General features: G+C 37.9%; 1 protein-coding gene across 1 annotated transcript; it reads left to right on the top strand.

Annotated features, from left to right (window-relative positions):
• Positions 1–6570: 6570 nt before the first annotated feature.
• LOC103401883 (nitrate reductase [NADH]) lies at positions 6571–11523 on the top strand. The gene is made up of 4 exons (XM_008340596.4): positions 6571–7653; positions 8175–8315; positions 8599–8831; positions 10096–11523. The coding sequence occupies exons 1-4, from the start codon at positions 6675–6677 to the stop codon at positions 11452–11454; spliced, it is 2712 nt and encodes a 903-aa protein (XP_008338818.3). The 5' UTR covers positions 6571–6674; the 3' UTR covers positions 11455–11523.
• The last annotated feature ends 6164 nt before the right edge of the window (positions 11524–17687 follow it).

The raw sequence follows: 17687 nt of genomic DNA, 5'->3' as shown, positions 1-17687 counted from the left end.
ACCTGTATTAAACAAGTTAATCAAGGTACACAACTTGTTTCAAGACGACTTTTCGCCACAAACAGTGTTTAACTAGTTTAAGTTTCGGGACCTTTCCACATATTGTTCACGAATGCAACACGGTTTCTCTAACAGATTAATCGTATACTTTAATTTAGGATTAGTTGACAATACGTTTTAATTTGATGCAATCACATTCACACATAACAACCTAACTTGATAAAGCAATACGATGTTCACAGTGTAAACACCAACCTTGTTACAGTAATAATAATGTCATTATGTGTTATCAACAATAAATTTATCGTTAATCTTAGACTGTAAACTTTAACGATTATAGTGTAATTTTACATTTTTTGTAATTCAAACTTTGAACGTAAACATCACTGTTAAACGTTAATGTCATCGTTCAACGTGAAAGTAACTAGCCAAAAAATGAAGGCCTAATCGGATAAATGGTCCCGTGGTCATAAGGTATTCGGATGATAGCCCCTGTGGTAAAAAAATTCGGATTTAAACCCCTGTGGTCACAGTCTATTAGGATTTAAACCCCTGTGGTCTAAGTCTGTTAGGATTTATGCCATTCTGTTAAATAATGCTGACGTGGCTGCCACATATATGCCACGTGGCTGTCAAATGTCTGCCACGTGGCAAAAATAATAATTTTTAAAAAAAAAAACCTGAATTTTGACAAAAAAAAAAAAAAAAAAAACCCAGATCAGCAAGAAGAAGAAGAAGAAGGAAGAGGAGAGGGAGGAGGGTCGCGTGGGGAGAGGGCTCCGGCGGGAAGAAGAAGAAAAAGAAGAAGAAGGAGAAGAAGTCCGGCGGGGGGGGGGGGGGGGAGTTTTGCAGATCTGGGTTGGTCTTCTTTTTTTTTTTTTTGTAAAAATTCAGGTTTAAAAAAAAATTAAAAATTATTATTTTTGCCACGTGGCAGAGATTTGGCAGCCACGTCAGCATTATTTAACAGGAAGGGTATAAATCCTAACAGACTTAGACCACAGGGGTTTAAATCCGAATTTTTTTACCTCAGGGGCTATCATCCGAATACCTTATGACCACGGGGACCATTTATCCGATTAGGCCAAAAATGAATAACAATGATTTATCAAAACAAAGTTCCAATAACTACCCATTTTAAAGGGTACGTACTGTAGAATTCCATTAATTTTAACAATAATTCCATGTACCCACATTTCAACGTACAAACTTATCCAAGAAAAATGGATATTTCATTCCTCTTGTATATGGAATAAATTTTAACTCACGTGATGTGAGGTGAATAAATTTTTTTTTTTTAACTTAAGTCCTGAACTCAAAAGTTTCTTCCAAGCAAAAGAAGTAACTCCATAATTATAAAAATCAAATATAAAACCTGATAATAGTTCTTTTACAATTTCGTATTAGCCTTACTCTATCAAACTTAAATTCTATCATTCACACTGTAATTTACTAAACCCTACTTACGTACACCAATCAAAGAAATAGTTTAAAAAAAAATTCAAGAATAATAATCCAAGGCTAATTACGGTTGGATTGAAATTTTACGCCCCAGTAATTTGTTAACTGAACCAAAATATATATGTTGCACCTACCCATTACTAACTAGCAGCACAATTACAAAAAGAGATGGACTTGTTCTATATATAATATGGGTACTCTAAAGAAATATAGGGCAGCTGATCAGAAACAGTTTGTTTGCGCTTCTTCTCCAATCCTGGTTTTAACTTGTGTGCTTGGAAAAGAAAATTACTGAAAGACTAAAATACAAATATTCTATATATTATTTATAAAATTATATCCAAGAACTCAATTAATATGTACTCAAATTTGATGACAAGTTTTTCTACTTTAATTAACAGATGTATGTTTAGCTGGATTTTCTCGTATATATGGATGAGAGGATTTCCTCTAACTCCGATGGCTGGCAGAGTGCTAAAGTGATAACTGTGTAATTACCTTTCCCTATGTATACGTATCTGTATATGTAGAAAACCTTTAAGAGAAGGAATCTCATTTTTTTTTTTTAATAAAAATGAGGATTAGTTGTGGAGTTCACATCACATTAAACTTTAACAATCCGAACCGTTTATTTTTCAAGTTGCATCTCATAGATCATCATTGCAAGGTATTAACCAAATCGGAAATGTTTAAGACATCAAATTGAGTTCAAAGAAATTAACGAATACTTTGTTATATAAGAAACAATGAAATTTTATCTTGATAATTAAATAGGCAAATGATTTCGGATTGAATTGAATTTTTGTAAGGATGATCTATGAAACGAAACTTACAAAATAGACGATTTGGAGCATTGAAGTTCGATGTGGAGTAAGCCCCATACTTAATTCTCATTTTTTTGAAAAAAAATGTGGATCCCTTTGCATAAAGGGTTTGTGTATATGTATAAGTGTGGGTGTGTGTGTGTGTATATATAGGTTAAAACATGCATGCGTCTTGACTAAAATATTTATCTTATATTCTTGTAAGACGAGGTACATGAGAAGGGGGGGGTACTAAATGAATATGTATGTGTTTTGCTTTTGCAATTATTTTATTTATAAACAATAAAATATTTTGATTGTGCCTGTACACTATACTGCTCGAGTCTAGCCTCGATTCCCCGTCTTTAATGTCATCTCCAATCGAAGAAGGGTCAAAATGCTATGTTTATAGTTCTGTAAGAAATTATATTTTAATGAACAATGTCATGCCATGTTTTATACCATCGCCAACCGAGAGAGCCAATGGGCCATAGGCCAAATATAACTATTTGACAAAAAATCATCTCCAACCGAGGGGACCAAAGGGTCATAGGCTAAACATAATTTATTATTTTAATTGAATTAATATATTTAATTAAATTAAACTACCATATTAAAATAAGATTTTCGGACATATTGGAAGATTATTGAAAGATGTAGCAATTTGAAAATTATTAAAAAAATTAAAGGAAAGATTATTGGAAGATAATAGAATGTGAAGAATTGAAAAAAAAATAAGGTAAGATAATATAAAATTGTGAAAAGTATGTGAGAAATGATGTAGGAAACAAATTAGAAATTAAAAAAAAAAAACAAAAGTGGGTTGGGCTCATTGGGCTGGCATGATTTGGTGGTTTTGGACCGGTGGGGTCCACAAGCCCTTTGGCCTAGCCTTCAATGTTTTTGTGTCATTTCGAGTTATTTTTAGCCTTATGGCCCTTTGACCGGGTCGATTGGAGATGGCTAAGGGGACAACTGACACACTCCGATCCTAGAATCAAGGCGTGCTGGGAAAGTATGCCATGCTAATCTTATCCCGTTAGATATTGTGGATTTTGATGTGATTTTAGGGGAAGCGATGGTCCTACTTGACTGCACTTAGTACTTATACTCTGAATATGTGTGTTTCACACTTAAACTCACTCTAGCATGTTAGTTGTATATTATTGCTAGTAGTTGGTTTTTATTCCTTCGTATTTCTCTTATCTTATTACTTCCGCATCGCACTTTTGGTTACGTCATGCTCACGTGACGGCCAGCACGCCTTGATTCTAGGATCGGGGTGTGTCAACGACCGGGTACATCTTTACTAGACCTACATGTGAATTGGCAACTTTCATATCATATATATGCATCTGACCAAACCAAAAAATAAAAATAAAATAAAAGTGAGAGAAAGAAAGATATATACATTATTATTGCAGTCATATTTGAAATAAGAATATGATTGTGTAAATACTACTGTATCTAGGGATATCTTTTATATTCCTTGTAGTAATCTAATTCCTATTAAGGATTTAACCTATCCTACTACTATAAGTTTAAAAATGGATTAGAAAAATGGTACATTTTACATGAGTATTTATCAAATATAGCAAAAAATTAACCCTTAATTTCAAAAATGTCACTTTTTATAAAATCTTTCAAATGTATCCAAAATTCCACTTAAATAGACACAAATACCCTCAAATTTAACAATCAAATAAATTAAAGGCTTTTTAGCCAAAATGATTCGTGACATTGACATAACTCATTAATCTGGTCCTTAACAATTAATGATAATCAATAGTAGGATTCTTGAATTTGTTATCATGAATCATTTATCTTTCTTTGAATATGTCCATCGTGATCATTTTAGTTTTTTCGTGAAAAATCTATCAATTGCTCTGTTAGTGTGATGATGTGGCATTACGTGGGTTTCACAAATACAATCATATAACGACATGTGGATTAACTTTAAAAACTATTTTTTTTATATTTAAAACTAAAAAAGATATTAGTAAGAAAAAAGGCGTTGAAGGCATGATTGAAATTCTGCTACTCCCACTTGCGGTAACCGTAGCGGCGCTTAATGCCGGTGATGAGGGGGTCGAAGGGATAGGGTTGTTGTGGTGGAGTGTAGAAGCGAAGGTGAAATTGGACCGAAGCTTGAGGCGACAGTAGTTAAAAAGCCTTTAATTTATTTAATTGTTAAATTTGAGGGTATTTGTGTTTATTTAAATGAAATTTTGGATATATTTGAAAATTTTTATAAAAAGTGACATTTTTGAAATTAAGAGTTAATTTTTGGCTATATTTGATAAATACTCATTTTACATATAACAAATTGGTATATTTAAGAATGAGTACATTTTAAGATTAAAAAGTTTTACATGAATGGGTACATATAATTAGCATAGGTACATTTAGCAAAATAAAAAGTACAAATAAAAAAAATATATGGGTACAAATACAAATAATCTTTAGAAAATATGGGCACAAAAAGAAATTAATATATGGGTACAAATTAAAACTGAAAAGAAAATTGGTACAAATTAAAAAAGAATTACAAATTAAAAATGGGTACAAACTAAAACTAAAAATATATGATAAAAAATTTAGTCATAAATATAAATATACTAATTGTAACATTTTTAACATTAAATGAATCTATATAGAAATAAAAAAAAAATTTATTATTGAAAAAATTAATGATGTTATTAATACCCAAGGACCTTGATCAAAATTTGAAAAGGAATATGATTTTAATCAATGGAGTAGCAAAATGAAGGATGAGAACCTAATTTTTCCAAAAAAAAAAAAGAAAAATTAGAGCACCATTCTTAAAATTAAGAGAAAAATTGAGTAGTAGTAGGTCTCTCAACAATAATTGCACTGTAACTTTGGGTCCCTGAATTAAATTCATTAAAATTGGTATTTGTATTTGCATTTGTATTAGTTCATTACATATTCAGTTCTTCCTAACAAACCCTATGGTTTTTGGGTTTATTCTAATTTTCTTTAGTATCAATATTACACTCCACATGCATATGACAACTCAACGCATTGACATAAATAAACCATACTTATGCACCAAGGTATTCGATCCCACAGATTTTTCTCCCCCATTTGAAACTTTGGCAAGTGATTCATTACTTGAGTGAGTTTTAACGATGAGATCCTTCTATATTAAAATTAAGAGAGTTTTAACGAAACACTTTCGGAATTGTTTACTTTTAATGAAAAAGACATTTTTACTCTAAAAAGTCACTTCTGGTACTATTCACTTACGACATCTTTTTGTCCTTCTGATTAAAACTCAAAGTTTTTTTGAGCCATTTTCATTAGTTTTCCTTAAAATTAAAATATATTTAGATAGGGAAGGAACTCCTCCTTGCAAGTGCATTTCTTTTCAAATATAAAAAATTTAGATGTAAAATAATTTTTTTAAGAGTGTCAATAATCTCTACTAATTAATAAAACACCCATTGTCAACCAAAATCCTATTAAATTACTAGTTTAATCCTCTAATTAAAAACAGAACATGAATAAGAAATATAGGGGCAGAAATGTAATTTCACACAACCAAATTTTGTTGTTTTTTTTTCAAAGCTTCACCTACATGTAATCCTAATATATCTCTAATTAAAAAAAAAAACAACTTCCCACTCCCACATTCTCTATCACTCTCTTCCTCTCTCCTTCTATTTCAAAAACAAAAATAAAAAATTTTCTCACACACTTTGTGTGTGCTCATATGCTAGTAATCCATAAAATTATATTTGACTCGAGATATATATATATATATATATATATATATATATATATATATGGAATGCTAATGCAAATGCTACTTTTATGATATTTTTCATATCATATTTATACCACATCTTTAATAGAAATATAATCCATCTACATTAATAAACCATATTTCTATTAGAACGGTGAAACAAAAGCGGTATGAAAAATGCCATAGGTGAGCATTACTCTACAAATTGTATATCTGTGGCTCCCTAGTATGGTTGTAGCCAACAAGAGATTTTTCAATGTGACCGACACATAAGATGGTACACCACGTGTTACTATATAAATGATGAGATATATGTATTAAAAAGTTAATAACTTAAAAAATAAAATTTCTCAACACTTACATAAAAATATGTGGTGTATCACCTGTATTTCTGTCACAATAAAAAATTTGTTGTAGCCAACCCTCAGCCACGTCGCAGCCAACGCCTCTTTTTGGGGTCCCACATTATCACGTGACACGTGTCCACATTCCATCCGTGGAGCTCCTATATAAACTCACTCAGGTCTCTCTTGTTCCTCGGAAAACAAAATTCCCACAAAAACAGAAACCCAAAAGAACAAAACAGAGTCGCCCCTTTTCCTCACTCCACACACAAAAAGTGCACAACTCACGGCTGACGTATGACGGCCTCCGTTGAGAACCGCCAGTTCCCCCACCTCGACCCGCCGATAAACGGCGTCGTCCGCTCCTTCAACTTCTCCGATCTCACTCCCTCGAAACACGCGCCCTTCGTCGATAGCAACGACTCATCGTCCGATGACGACGAGAATGAGGACACCGTCGTCGAGGAATACACGGATTTAATCCGGAGAGGCAACAACGAATTAGAGCCGTCCATCTTGGACCCCAGAGATGAAGCCACGTCAGACAGCTGGGTGCGTCGTAACTCGTCTATGGTCCGCCTCACTGGAAAGCACCCCTTCAATTGCGAACCGCCACTCACCCGCCTCATGCACCACGGATTCATCACCCCAGTCCCACTCCACTACGTCCGCAATCACGGCATCGTCCCCAAGGCCACGTGGCAGGACTGGACCGTCGAGATAACCGGTCTGGTTCGCCGCCCGACCCGGTTCACCATGGACCAGCTCGTCCGCGAATTCAAGCCACGGGAGTTCCCCGTGACCCTTGTCTGCGCGGGAAACCGGAGGAAAGAACAGAATCTCGTCAAGCAGACAATCGGCTTCAACTGGGGCGCCGCCGGCATCTCCAACTCTGTGTGGCGCGGCATCCCCCTTTGCGAAGTGCTGAAGCGGTGCGGAATCCGCAGCCGCAAGAACGGCGCCCTCAACGTGTGCTTCGAGGGAGCCGAGGACCTGCCGGGTGGCGGTGGGACCAAGTACGGCACGAGCTTGAGAAAGGAGGTGGCGATGGACCCCTCGAGGGATATAATCCTGGCGTACATGCAAAACGGGGAGCCTTTGGCGCCGGATCACGGGTTTCCGGTTCGGGTCATAATACCGGGGTTCATCGGGGGTCGGATGGTGAAGTGGTTGAAACGAATCGTGGTCACAACCTCGGAATCCGACAATTATTACCACTTCAAGGATAATCGAGTGCTCCCGTCGCACGTGGATGCGGAGCTGGCCAACGCTGAAGGTATTTACGACTTTTACCCAACACTTTATCCGCACTTGAAATTTGAGCGTTTCTATTGGCGGTCAGTGGTTAAAAAGTTATGTGCTGCGGTGAAAGTGATAGTTGTCAGTTGTGACGTGACCAACCTAATGTTCTTTACTTTTATTCTTATCATATTTTTTTACCACAATTATATATCACATTCGATGACATCTGATGTGAACAACCACATCTTATAAATTAATTAGTATTTAATTTTAAAATGTTAATCAATAATTAACAAAAAGATTGTTAATTAAATGATTATTGTGGTATACGATGAGTCTCATTTTTTCACCTAAGATTATTTAAGTGTTTTAATTAATAAAAAGATTGAAATTAAATGACGTAGCTGGTCCAACTCATTTGCTACCTAAGATGGTAAAGAAATGTGATATAAAATTATGGTAGGAGTAACATTACTCTTGTACTTTTGTTTTGACTGTTTTACTGTTTTTGTCTGAAGCTAATATTGTTATTGTGTTGGGTGGGTGAACTTGCAGCGTGGTGGTACAAGCCGGAGTATATCATTAACGAGCTGAATATAAACTCGGTTATAACGACCCCGTGTCACGAGGAGATTTTGCCGATCAACTCGTATACGACTCAACATCCGTACACGATTAAAGGCTACGCATATTCGGGTGAGTTTAGAACTAACACTATACGTATGTACAATTACTTTTTGATAAAAATAAAGCTTGGTGAATCGGAGACCACGTTACGAAAATCATAAATATTTATCAGGTTTTTTTGATTTTAGTATGAGTCACAAGTCCCATGGGTACCTCATAATTTTTACTAAAACAAAATGGACAAAAAAAATTGAAAACGAAAGAGCTAAAGCCAGGATTTTGACTTTTACATACGTTGTGCCTTATCTCATCTGAAAGTGCATATAATGATTCAGCTTTCCTGTTTTTTCAGGCGGCGGGAAGAAAGTGACACGAGTGGAGATAACCATGGACGGCGGGGACACGTGGCATGTCTGCACGTTAGACCACCAGGAGAGGCCAAACAAATATGGGAAGTACTGGTGCTGGTGTTTCTGGTCACTGGAAGTGGAGGTGCTCGACCTACTCGCTGCCAAAGAGATTGCCGTCCGAGCTTGGGACGAGACTCTCAATACTCAGCCCGAGAAACTCATTTGGAACGTCATGGTAAGATATTTTCCCACATTTTTGCTTTATTTCTACATTTTAAAAAAGACCGGTATTAAAACAAGATTGAACGCATACCTTAAAGACGTAAATAATTATTTGATGACAGCTTTAGGATTACTCATTCTTGCAACTTACTGTTTTCATACCTAAATAAAAGTTTTCAAAGAGTGTTAAACTGTGATTAGCAACGGAGTATAAATAACCAGGATTTAGGGTTAGGGTTACAAGTACAACACATTTTCTGGATCCAACTATGTCCTTTTTTAATTTGTGGCCATTTTAGTCGTCCAGTCTTTTCCAAGAGTGAATAATTTAGTAGGGCAACTAAGCAATTTGTGGTTGGCTGTTTGATATTGTCACAATCAGATTGTCACCATCTCTTGCCCCAAATTGAAACCGTGGACCGTAGTCATTGCACCAAGACAGTAGAATTAATTTTCATTTTTTTTTCTTTTCTTCCATCTCCTCCTATTTGAACGATTACAATTAAACCACGTCAATATCTTATATTAATTTTTTTATAGCAAAAGAAAGACACAAAATAAAAGAAAATAAGAAGAGAGAACAAAAGGAGATAATAGAAGAGGAGATAATCCTAATCCTTGCACAAGGCCATTGAAAATGTGTCGCATTTCATTGGTGACTTCATACTTGGCTCCTTGAGTCTTGGAAAATAGGGAGAAATTATTGTTTTATTATGGCTGCTTCAACTTACACAAGAATCTTCTCCACAAATTGTGGGTCAGTGGGTGTTTCTTTATCTCTGGCTGCAGATAGCTATTAGTATATTTGACTTGTACATGCCTCTTCGGGGAGGAGAATTTTTTAGTTGTGACGGAAACACAAGTGGTACATTACGTATATTAATAAGAGTGGTGAGAAATTCTATTTTTTAAGTTATTAACTTTTTAGCACACATATCTCATCATTTTTATAGTAATATATAGTGTACCATCATGTGTACCTGTCACACTGAAAAATATCTCTTGCGAGGCTGATTTAGGAGTTGAATATGGTTAATTTATACCAAAATATAAAATTGGAGCTGGAACTGTTTTACCATTGGGAAAATAAATTAATATTCTGTGCAGTAATTTTTCTTTAGTAATGAAGAAAAGTAACAAATATGATTTGTTGATAGATGACATCACGTGACTTATGCACATTTGACAAAAGAATATGTACAAATAGTTATGTGACATTTTATCCTTTGATTATTTTTCAGTAATTGATTTATGATTTGTGGGTGTAATGTTTTTAGGGAATGATGAACAACTGCTGGTTTCGAGTGAAAACCAATGTGTGCAAACCACACAAGGGAGAGATAGGACTAGCGTTTGAGCATCCAACTCAACCTGGAAACCAATCAGGTGGGTGGATGGCCAAAGAAAAACGCTTGGACTCTGAATCCAACACAACCCTAAAGAAGAGTTTTTCAACACCCTTCATGAACACTAGTGCATCCAAGATGTACTCAATGTCAGATGTCAAGAAGCACAACTCTTCTCAATCTGCTTGGATCGTCGTCCACGGCCACGTCTACGACTGCACTCGCTTCCTCAATGATCACCCTGGTGGCGCTGATAGCATTCTCATCAACGCTGGCACTGATTGCACCGAAGAGTTTGATGCCATCCATTCGGAAAAAGCCAAGAAAATGATTGAGGATTATAGAATCGGAGAGTTGGTGACTACGAATTATGCTTCAGACTCCACATCTAGTTCCCCTAATAACTCTGTACATGGGCCACCAAGAACAACATCTGTACTTGACCTTATTTCTTCTAACATGACGCAGCTAGCCCCAATCAAAGAAGTAATGCATTCAAGAAGCATCGCACTTATTCCGCGTGAGAAAATCCCATGTAAGCTCATAGCCAAGATATCGATCTCTCACGACGTCAGGCTCTTTAGATTCGGATTGCCTTCGGAGGACCAAGTTTTGGGATTGCCGGTGGGAAAGCACATTTTCGTGTGTGCTACAATTGAGGATAAGCTTTGCATGAGGGCTTACACTCCAAGCAGCTCAATTGATGAAGTTGGGTACTTTGATTTGGTGGTGAAAGTTTACTTCAAGAATGTGCATCCTAAGTTCCCCAACGGGGGTGTCATGTCACAGTATTTGGACTCACTGCCAATAGGTGCATCCCTAGACATCAAGGGTCCCTTAGGGCACATAGAGTATACTGGTCGCGGTAATTTTATGGTCAACGGCAAGCCAAAGTTTGCAAAGAAGCTTGCCATGCTGGCTGGTGGGACCGGGATCACCCCAATATACCAAGTGGTTCAAGCCATATTGAAGGACCCAGAGGATAAGACCGAGATGTATGTGGTGTATGCAAACCGTACAGAAGATGACATTTTGCTGCGGGAAGAACTTGATGGTTGGGCCAAACAACATGAGAGGTTCAAGGTTTGGTATGTGGTGGAGAATGGCAGGGAAGGGTGGGAATACAGTGTGGGATTCGTCACGGAGAGTGTGCTCAGGGAGCACATTCCCGATGGATCGGACGGCGCTCTTGCGCTGGCATGCGGCCCCCCGCCGATGATCAAATTTGCCGTGCAGCCGAATTTGGAGAAGATGAATTATGATACCACAAATTCATTGCTGTTGTTTTGAAGGGTATATGTGAAAAAGACGTTGTTATATGTACATATTAAAATAAAGTCAATTGAACTCTGTTTGCTATTTCTCATGTTTAGAAATATGTCAAGGCCATTATATATAAGTTAAAAATCCTCTATTCTTTTGAAAACCTTAGGGTTTCGAACAATATTGGATTCAAACTTGGATTCAGTACAAATGAGAAAACGATGATCGATGTATTATATTAAGACCAATATGTCTTTTTCTTATGCAATTCATTAATAAAGTTCAACGTCGGATAACAAAAACCTAATAAAACTTTAACATAGTCGTGTGATACAAATCTGAGAGTCGTAGGTTCTCACATTTTACTGTGAGCAAAAACCAAGCAATATTGAAGCATCATGGTAAACCCATGTCCTTCTTCGGTATGCTGAAAGGTCACCAAAACCTAGTTTCCACATCCATCCAAACATGGCCCCTCCTCGAAATGGTGCATGCCGTTGACCAAAACCAAAAGAAAATAAATTGTTAATGATGGAATCAATCAAGTAGAGAATACTCTTTTAATTAACTCGTTTGCATATGTCTGCCACCTGATGATGTTGAGTGATTAAATTTTGTTAACTACTCTTTCTTTATTAATCATGCATCGAACCTTGTTATCATCCCTAAAAATTCCCTAGTTCTTGCAGAAACGACAAAACTCTCTTAATTATGCGGATTCTTCAAGTTTAATTATATTAACTAGGGCTGGTTCGGGTCGGGATCCCGAACCGAAACCCCAAACCCGATTCCCAAACCAAAACATTTCGGGATGGGATTTTATATCCCGAAACCGAACCAAAACTATTGGAATCCCGAAATTCGGGATTCCCGAAAGTGTTTCGGGATTTTCGGGATGGGATTTTATATCCCGAAACCGAACCAAACCACCTATATTATCACTACATATGCAGGAAAGTAACAATAAACCATAAATTCATGTGATTTTCAATAATTAATCTCGCTTAAGTGATCATTAGAGTAAAACGAGCTTGAGTTAAGAAATTAGAACGAGAACAACGGAAATTCAAAATAATCTCGCAACGGTCAAACACCCAGAAGTGAAAAGTCAAACTTTTTCCAAATATTCGTTTCATTTTCCTGCATTTTCCTATCAACCAAACACGATGCAAGCCGATTACAAATTAAATTACCGAGAGAATCGATGTAATCCCCGAGCTTCTGGCACCAGAGCCTGTGCGAGTCCTCAGAGAGAGGCTCGAACACCAAGTCCTTCCTCGCCACAGCTCCTCTGTTCGCGCCACAGCAGATTCCAGCTCCGCCTTCCACAAAAGCTCTTATCCTAATCTTCGGACCTTCCGCCGCGAACCCCAGGACCTCCTTCTCGACAATCAAGCTCCGTTGAAGAAGAAGTGAGATGATTTCTTTCTCATTCTCTCTCGAGGCACAGAGATGAAGCGTTGCATGCAACTGGGAAAGCTTCTAGGCCTACTAACCTGGATTTTGGGACTCGATTGGTGTCGGATTCGAGTGTGTGAGTGAGTCGATGGAGAAGCGTCAGTCCATGGAGAAGCGGCGTGAGTCAATGGACGACGAGGACCGGCATGGATTCCTTTGTTCCAAACTTGTCCGATCAGGCTGGAGTCGACGGAGGAGTGGAGCGGCGTGAGTCAATGGAGTGATGGACGATGAGGAGCGGCGTGGATTCGACGGAGGAGTGGAGCGGGGGGACTGTGAGAGTGAGTGACTGTGAGAGTGAGTGAGGTGAGCGGCGCCAGTGAGGTGAGAGAGCGAGAGCAACTGAGAGAGTCTGATGATAACCTAAGTTCTAACAAACAAATGACCTAACTATGGACGGTTGGATTTGATTTTAACAAATCCAACGGTTCAAGTAATTCCTAATTAAAAATTAAAAATAAATATATATATATATATAAATTATTCGGTTTGGTTCGGGATTCCCGAAAGATTTCAAAGCAGTGGCCAAATCCCAAACCGAAAATTTCGGGTCGGGATCGGTTTCGGGTACCGAATGTTTCGGGATATTTATTTCGGGAATTTTTCGGGATAATTTCGGGACGGGATCGGGACGGTTCGGGATTTTCGGGAAAAAATTCCACCCCTAATATTAACACTATAAAATGTATGTATGCATTTATCTCTCAAACAGATTTTTGAGGGGCTGGTAACCAGCTGGAGCCATATCTGTGGGCTTGTGGGCATTTTGGCTTTGAGCCTGTGCCTTAAAAAAAAAAAATGAAAAAAAAATCACATGTCGTTCTCAATTAGGTTTGAGGTTTATTACAACCCATACAATATCTTTAAAACATTTCACTCTCATACATTAACTATGATTTTAATTTCATTTTAATACAACCGTTAGTCAATCCGTTAAATTGACTATTAAGTAAGGGTAAATTACATAGTAGCCCCTCATGTTTAAGGGTAAATTACAACCTCATACAACAATTTTAAAACATTTTACTTTCATACATCCAGTAACATTTTATTTCAAAATAATACCTCCGTTAGATTTTTCATCCATTAGTCTGTTAAATGCTGATGTGGCTGCCACGTGGAAAAGAAATATTTTTTATACATTAAAAATATTATAATATTAACCCAATTAAAAAAAAAAACTAGAAAATCCCGAAACCCATATCCCTTCCTTCCCCCCCCCCCACCTTTTTGCAACTCCCAAAATCCTCTCTTTTCCCCGTAATCCCCAAACCCATATCCCCCATCTTCATCTTCTTCCCTGTAACCCATAAATGATAACCCCCCACCCCACCCCACCCGCGTCCCCCACCCCTAAACCAGAAACCCAGAACACCCCCGGCCCCCTCATTCGCGACCCTCCCTATGCAGCCCCCTAACCCGCGACCCTCCCTATGCATCCCCTAACCTGCGACCTCCCTCCCTCCGCACCTATCCTCTTTCCTTCTCTACACACCCTCTGAACCCAGATCCCCTTTCTTCCCCCTTTCCTCTCCGCAATCCTTTCCCACTATCCCTCACCCACCCCCTTAACGACCTCACCCCCTTAAGCGACCCACATACCTGTAACAACAAAAAGAAGAAGAAGAAGAGGGAGGAAGAAGAAGAAAAAAGAAAACCCCCCGGCCCTGCTGCGACCCGCGACCCACGAGTCACCTCCCTTCCCCCCGCTCGGCCGCGACCCACTCCCCCTCTCCCCCCGTGCGCGACCTTCTTGTGAACTAGGCTTTTTTTTTTCTCCCTCTTCTTCTTCTTCTTCTTCTTGCAGGTTTTGGGGGCGGGGGGGGGGGACGAACTGGGGGTTTTTTTTTCCTCCCTCTTCTTCTTCTTCTTCTTCTTCTTCTTGCAAGTTTTTGGGTTCTAGGTTAGGGATATGGATGTAGGTCGCTTGGGGGGAGGTCGCTGGGGTGGGTGAGGGATAGTGGGAAGGGATTGCAGAGAGGAGAGGGGGAAGAAAGGGGACATGGGTTAGGGTTTTTATGTTTTTTTTAATTGGGTTAATATTATAATATTTTTAATGTATAAAAAATATTTTTTTTCCACGTGGTAGCCACATCAGCACAAATGTAGTAGCCACGTCAACATTTAACAGACTAATGGATGGAAAATCTAACGGAGGTGTTATTTTGAAATAAAATGGTACTGGATGTATGAAAGTGAAATGTTTTAAAGTTGTTGTATGGGGTTGTAATAGACCTCAAACCTGAAGGGTTACTATGTAATTTACCCATTAAATAATGATGTGGCAAATATAAAATCTATTTTTTAATGTTGTGGACGCCACGTGTTCGCCATGTGTACAAACATGTTGACATGGCTGACAAACATGTGCCATGTGGCATAAAATTAATAAATACAAAATCTTAACATATTAAAATAATTAATTAAAAATAAAAACAAGAACAAATTCTTCATCTTCCCCAGCTCTTCTCCCACCACCGCCCATTTGCCCACCCGAGCCACCCCTTCTCCTCTCCTCTGTCAGCAACATCTTATCTTCTCCTCCCGTCTACAACACCTCATCTCCTCACAGCACGCCGTCGAAGTAGCCCCAAGACGCCGACTCCTTCGCTGCTATTCCAAAGACGTCTCCCACCTCTGTCTTGTCTCCTCCTCCTCTTCTTATTCCCTCGAGGCCTACAGCCTCGTCGCCTGCAGCATTAGCATAGGGGTCGCCATGTTTGACAACAAGTTCCTCAACAAATTCGCCGCCACTTATCTCACCCCCTCCGACACCTAGAGCTCCCACGCCATCAACAACTCCAACATGGATCGAATTTAAGGGTTGGGTTGGATTCGAAAAAAAAAATTGGGGGTTGGATTTAGTGATTTTGGGGGTTGGATTCGGTGATTTTGGGGGTTGTATTTGTCCAAATCTGAAATTCACCCAAACCCAGGTCCAGGTTGCAAGGCCGAAGTCGGCGCCCCTCCGCCTCCCTCCTTGTGCTACTACAACAACCTCAACAACATTTCCCCCGCCTGCCACCTGCAACTCCTAGATCTGGAGGTAAATTTGGGGGTGGGATTCGGTGAATTTGGGAGTGGGATTTGTTCAAATCTAAATTTCCCAGACCCAGCGCCTCCACAAATCCATTTGGATAGCTATTTGGTTTTTGCTCGATTAAGTACTGCAATTTGGGGCGGATCTGAAGATTCTGCATAATTTTTTTCGTCGGAGCAGGTAGCTAGAGAAGATGGGGAGGATAGGCTAAAAAGATGTTTAAAAGATGTGGGCCCCCTTGTGTTTTTTACGTTTTGTCTTATATTAGCTTTATATTTAAATTGGTATTTATTAAATGATTTTTTTTATTTTTTTTTACACATGGCGAACACGTGGTATCCACGTCATTAAAAATATAGATTTTATATTTGCCACATCATTATTTAACAGTCAATTTAACTGATTGACTAACGGTTATATTAAAATGAAATGAAAATCATATTTAATGTATGAGAGTGAAATGTTTTAAAGATGTTGTATAAGATTGTAATAGACCTCAAACCTGAGGGGGTATTATGTAATATACCCATAATAATAACTAGCTTATTTGCACGTGCCTTGAGCATGCGAAAGACCTTTTTTACATCACGGTGTGCTACACGTGGCATATAGAGTTTTTATCCCTTCCACATTTGTGCATGCATAAAAACATCTTTACTTCAGAAACACTTCATACATGTTCTACATGCTATGTTTTATATGTCTGTAATTTTCCATATTAAGGGAGTGATAAAATTAATTTTGATTGGGGCCTATCAACTCTCCTTCAACTTTTCCAGAACCTCACTCGTCTTCTTGATTTTTGGTATTTCTTTGAGTTCGTTGATAAATTCATGTAGTGAAACTGAGTTTGAGACTTCAGCTTAAAATCAAATGCGTCATGAGTGAGAAATAATTTTTAGTTGCGGTAACTTTAATTGATTGATTAAATTAAAATTTTAATATAATGGTATTAACTTAATAACATAATTTTGAATAGCTGGTATTTGGAATGTAAAATTGTAAACCATTAGCTAATAAAAAAAATACATGGTTCGAAAGGATGAGGGGTAAGAAAAAAGATTTCTTCCGTTTGCCGCAACAATCTTCTCACCACATTTTATATTCTTTCTAATTCCTTGGGCCAAAGAATTCTTCCTGCAACACATTCGTTTCTGGTTTCAAAAAGACGAATTAACATAATCAAATCACATCTCATGGTGTTCATGCTTCAAAGGTGCTTGTGTAATAGAATGGTAATGGAAATAAGTGAAGAGACAGAGGTAGATTACCTATAGCCGGACAAACAAATGTAAAGAAATCCAAAAACGATCATCCCAAACCTGCACTAACCGGAATAGAATTGAAATTAAAACTATGATTCTGATTCGACAGAGAACTGAGGAATAGCCAAGCTAGGAATACCATAAGTGCTCGACAGATAGTTGTATTGATGAAAACACAAACGAACAACATCAGTAACAAATCATGGTGTTCTTTCAACTACCAGATCAAAAAGACAGAAGACCACTCATGTGTGAGAAGTGCCTGAAGGGATAAGCAAGTAATATAAGCAAAGGAGAATGGCTAAGTAAACCAAACTTAAGAAAAACTAAAGGATGGTTAAGTAAAACCAAACTTAAGCAAAACTAAAACTCACATAAAAACCTTTGGGTATCAGTGGAGAAGAGCTTGCTTTCGAATTTCACAATGGAGCAATCGATTTTATTTCTCCACTTCCGCGAAACAGTTTTCTCACACGTTCGCATTTTCCCTCCTTCGT

Source organism: Malus domestica, chromosome 15 (genome assembly GCF_042453785.1).
Source record: "Malus domestica chromosome 15, GDT2T_hap1".
In the NCBI taxonomy this organism is placed as follows: domain Eukaryota; kingdom Viridiplantae; phylum Streptophyta; class Magnoliopsida; order Rosales; family Rosaceae; genus Malus; species Malus domestica.
This window is presented reverse-complemented; position numbering and strand designations above follow the sequence as displayed.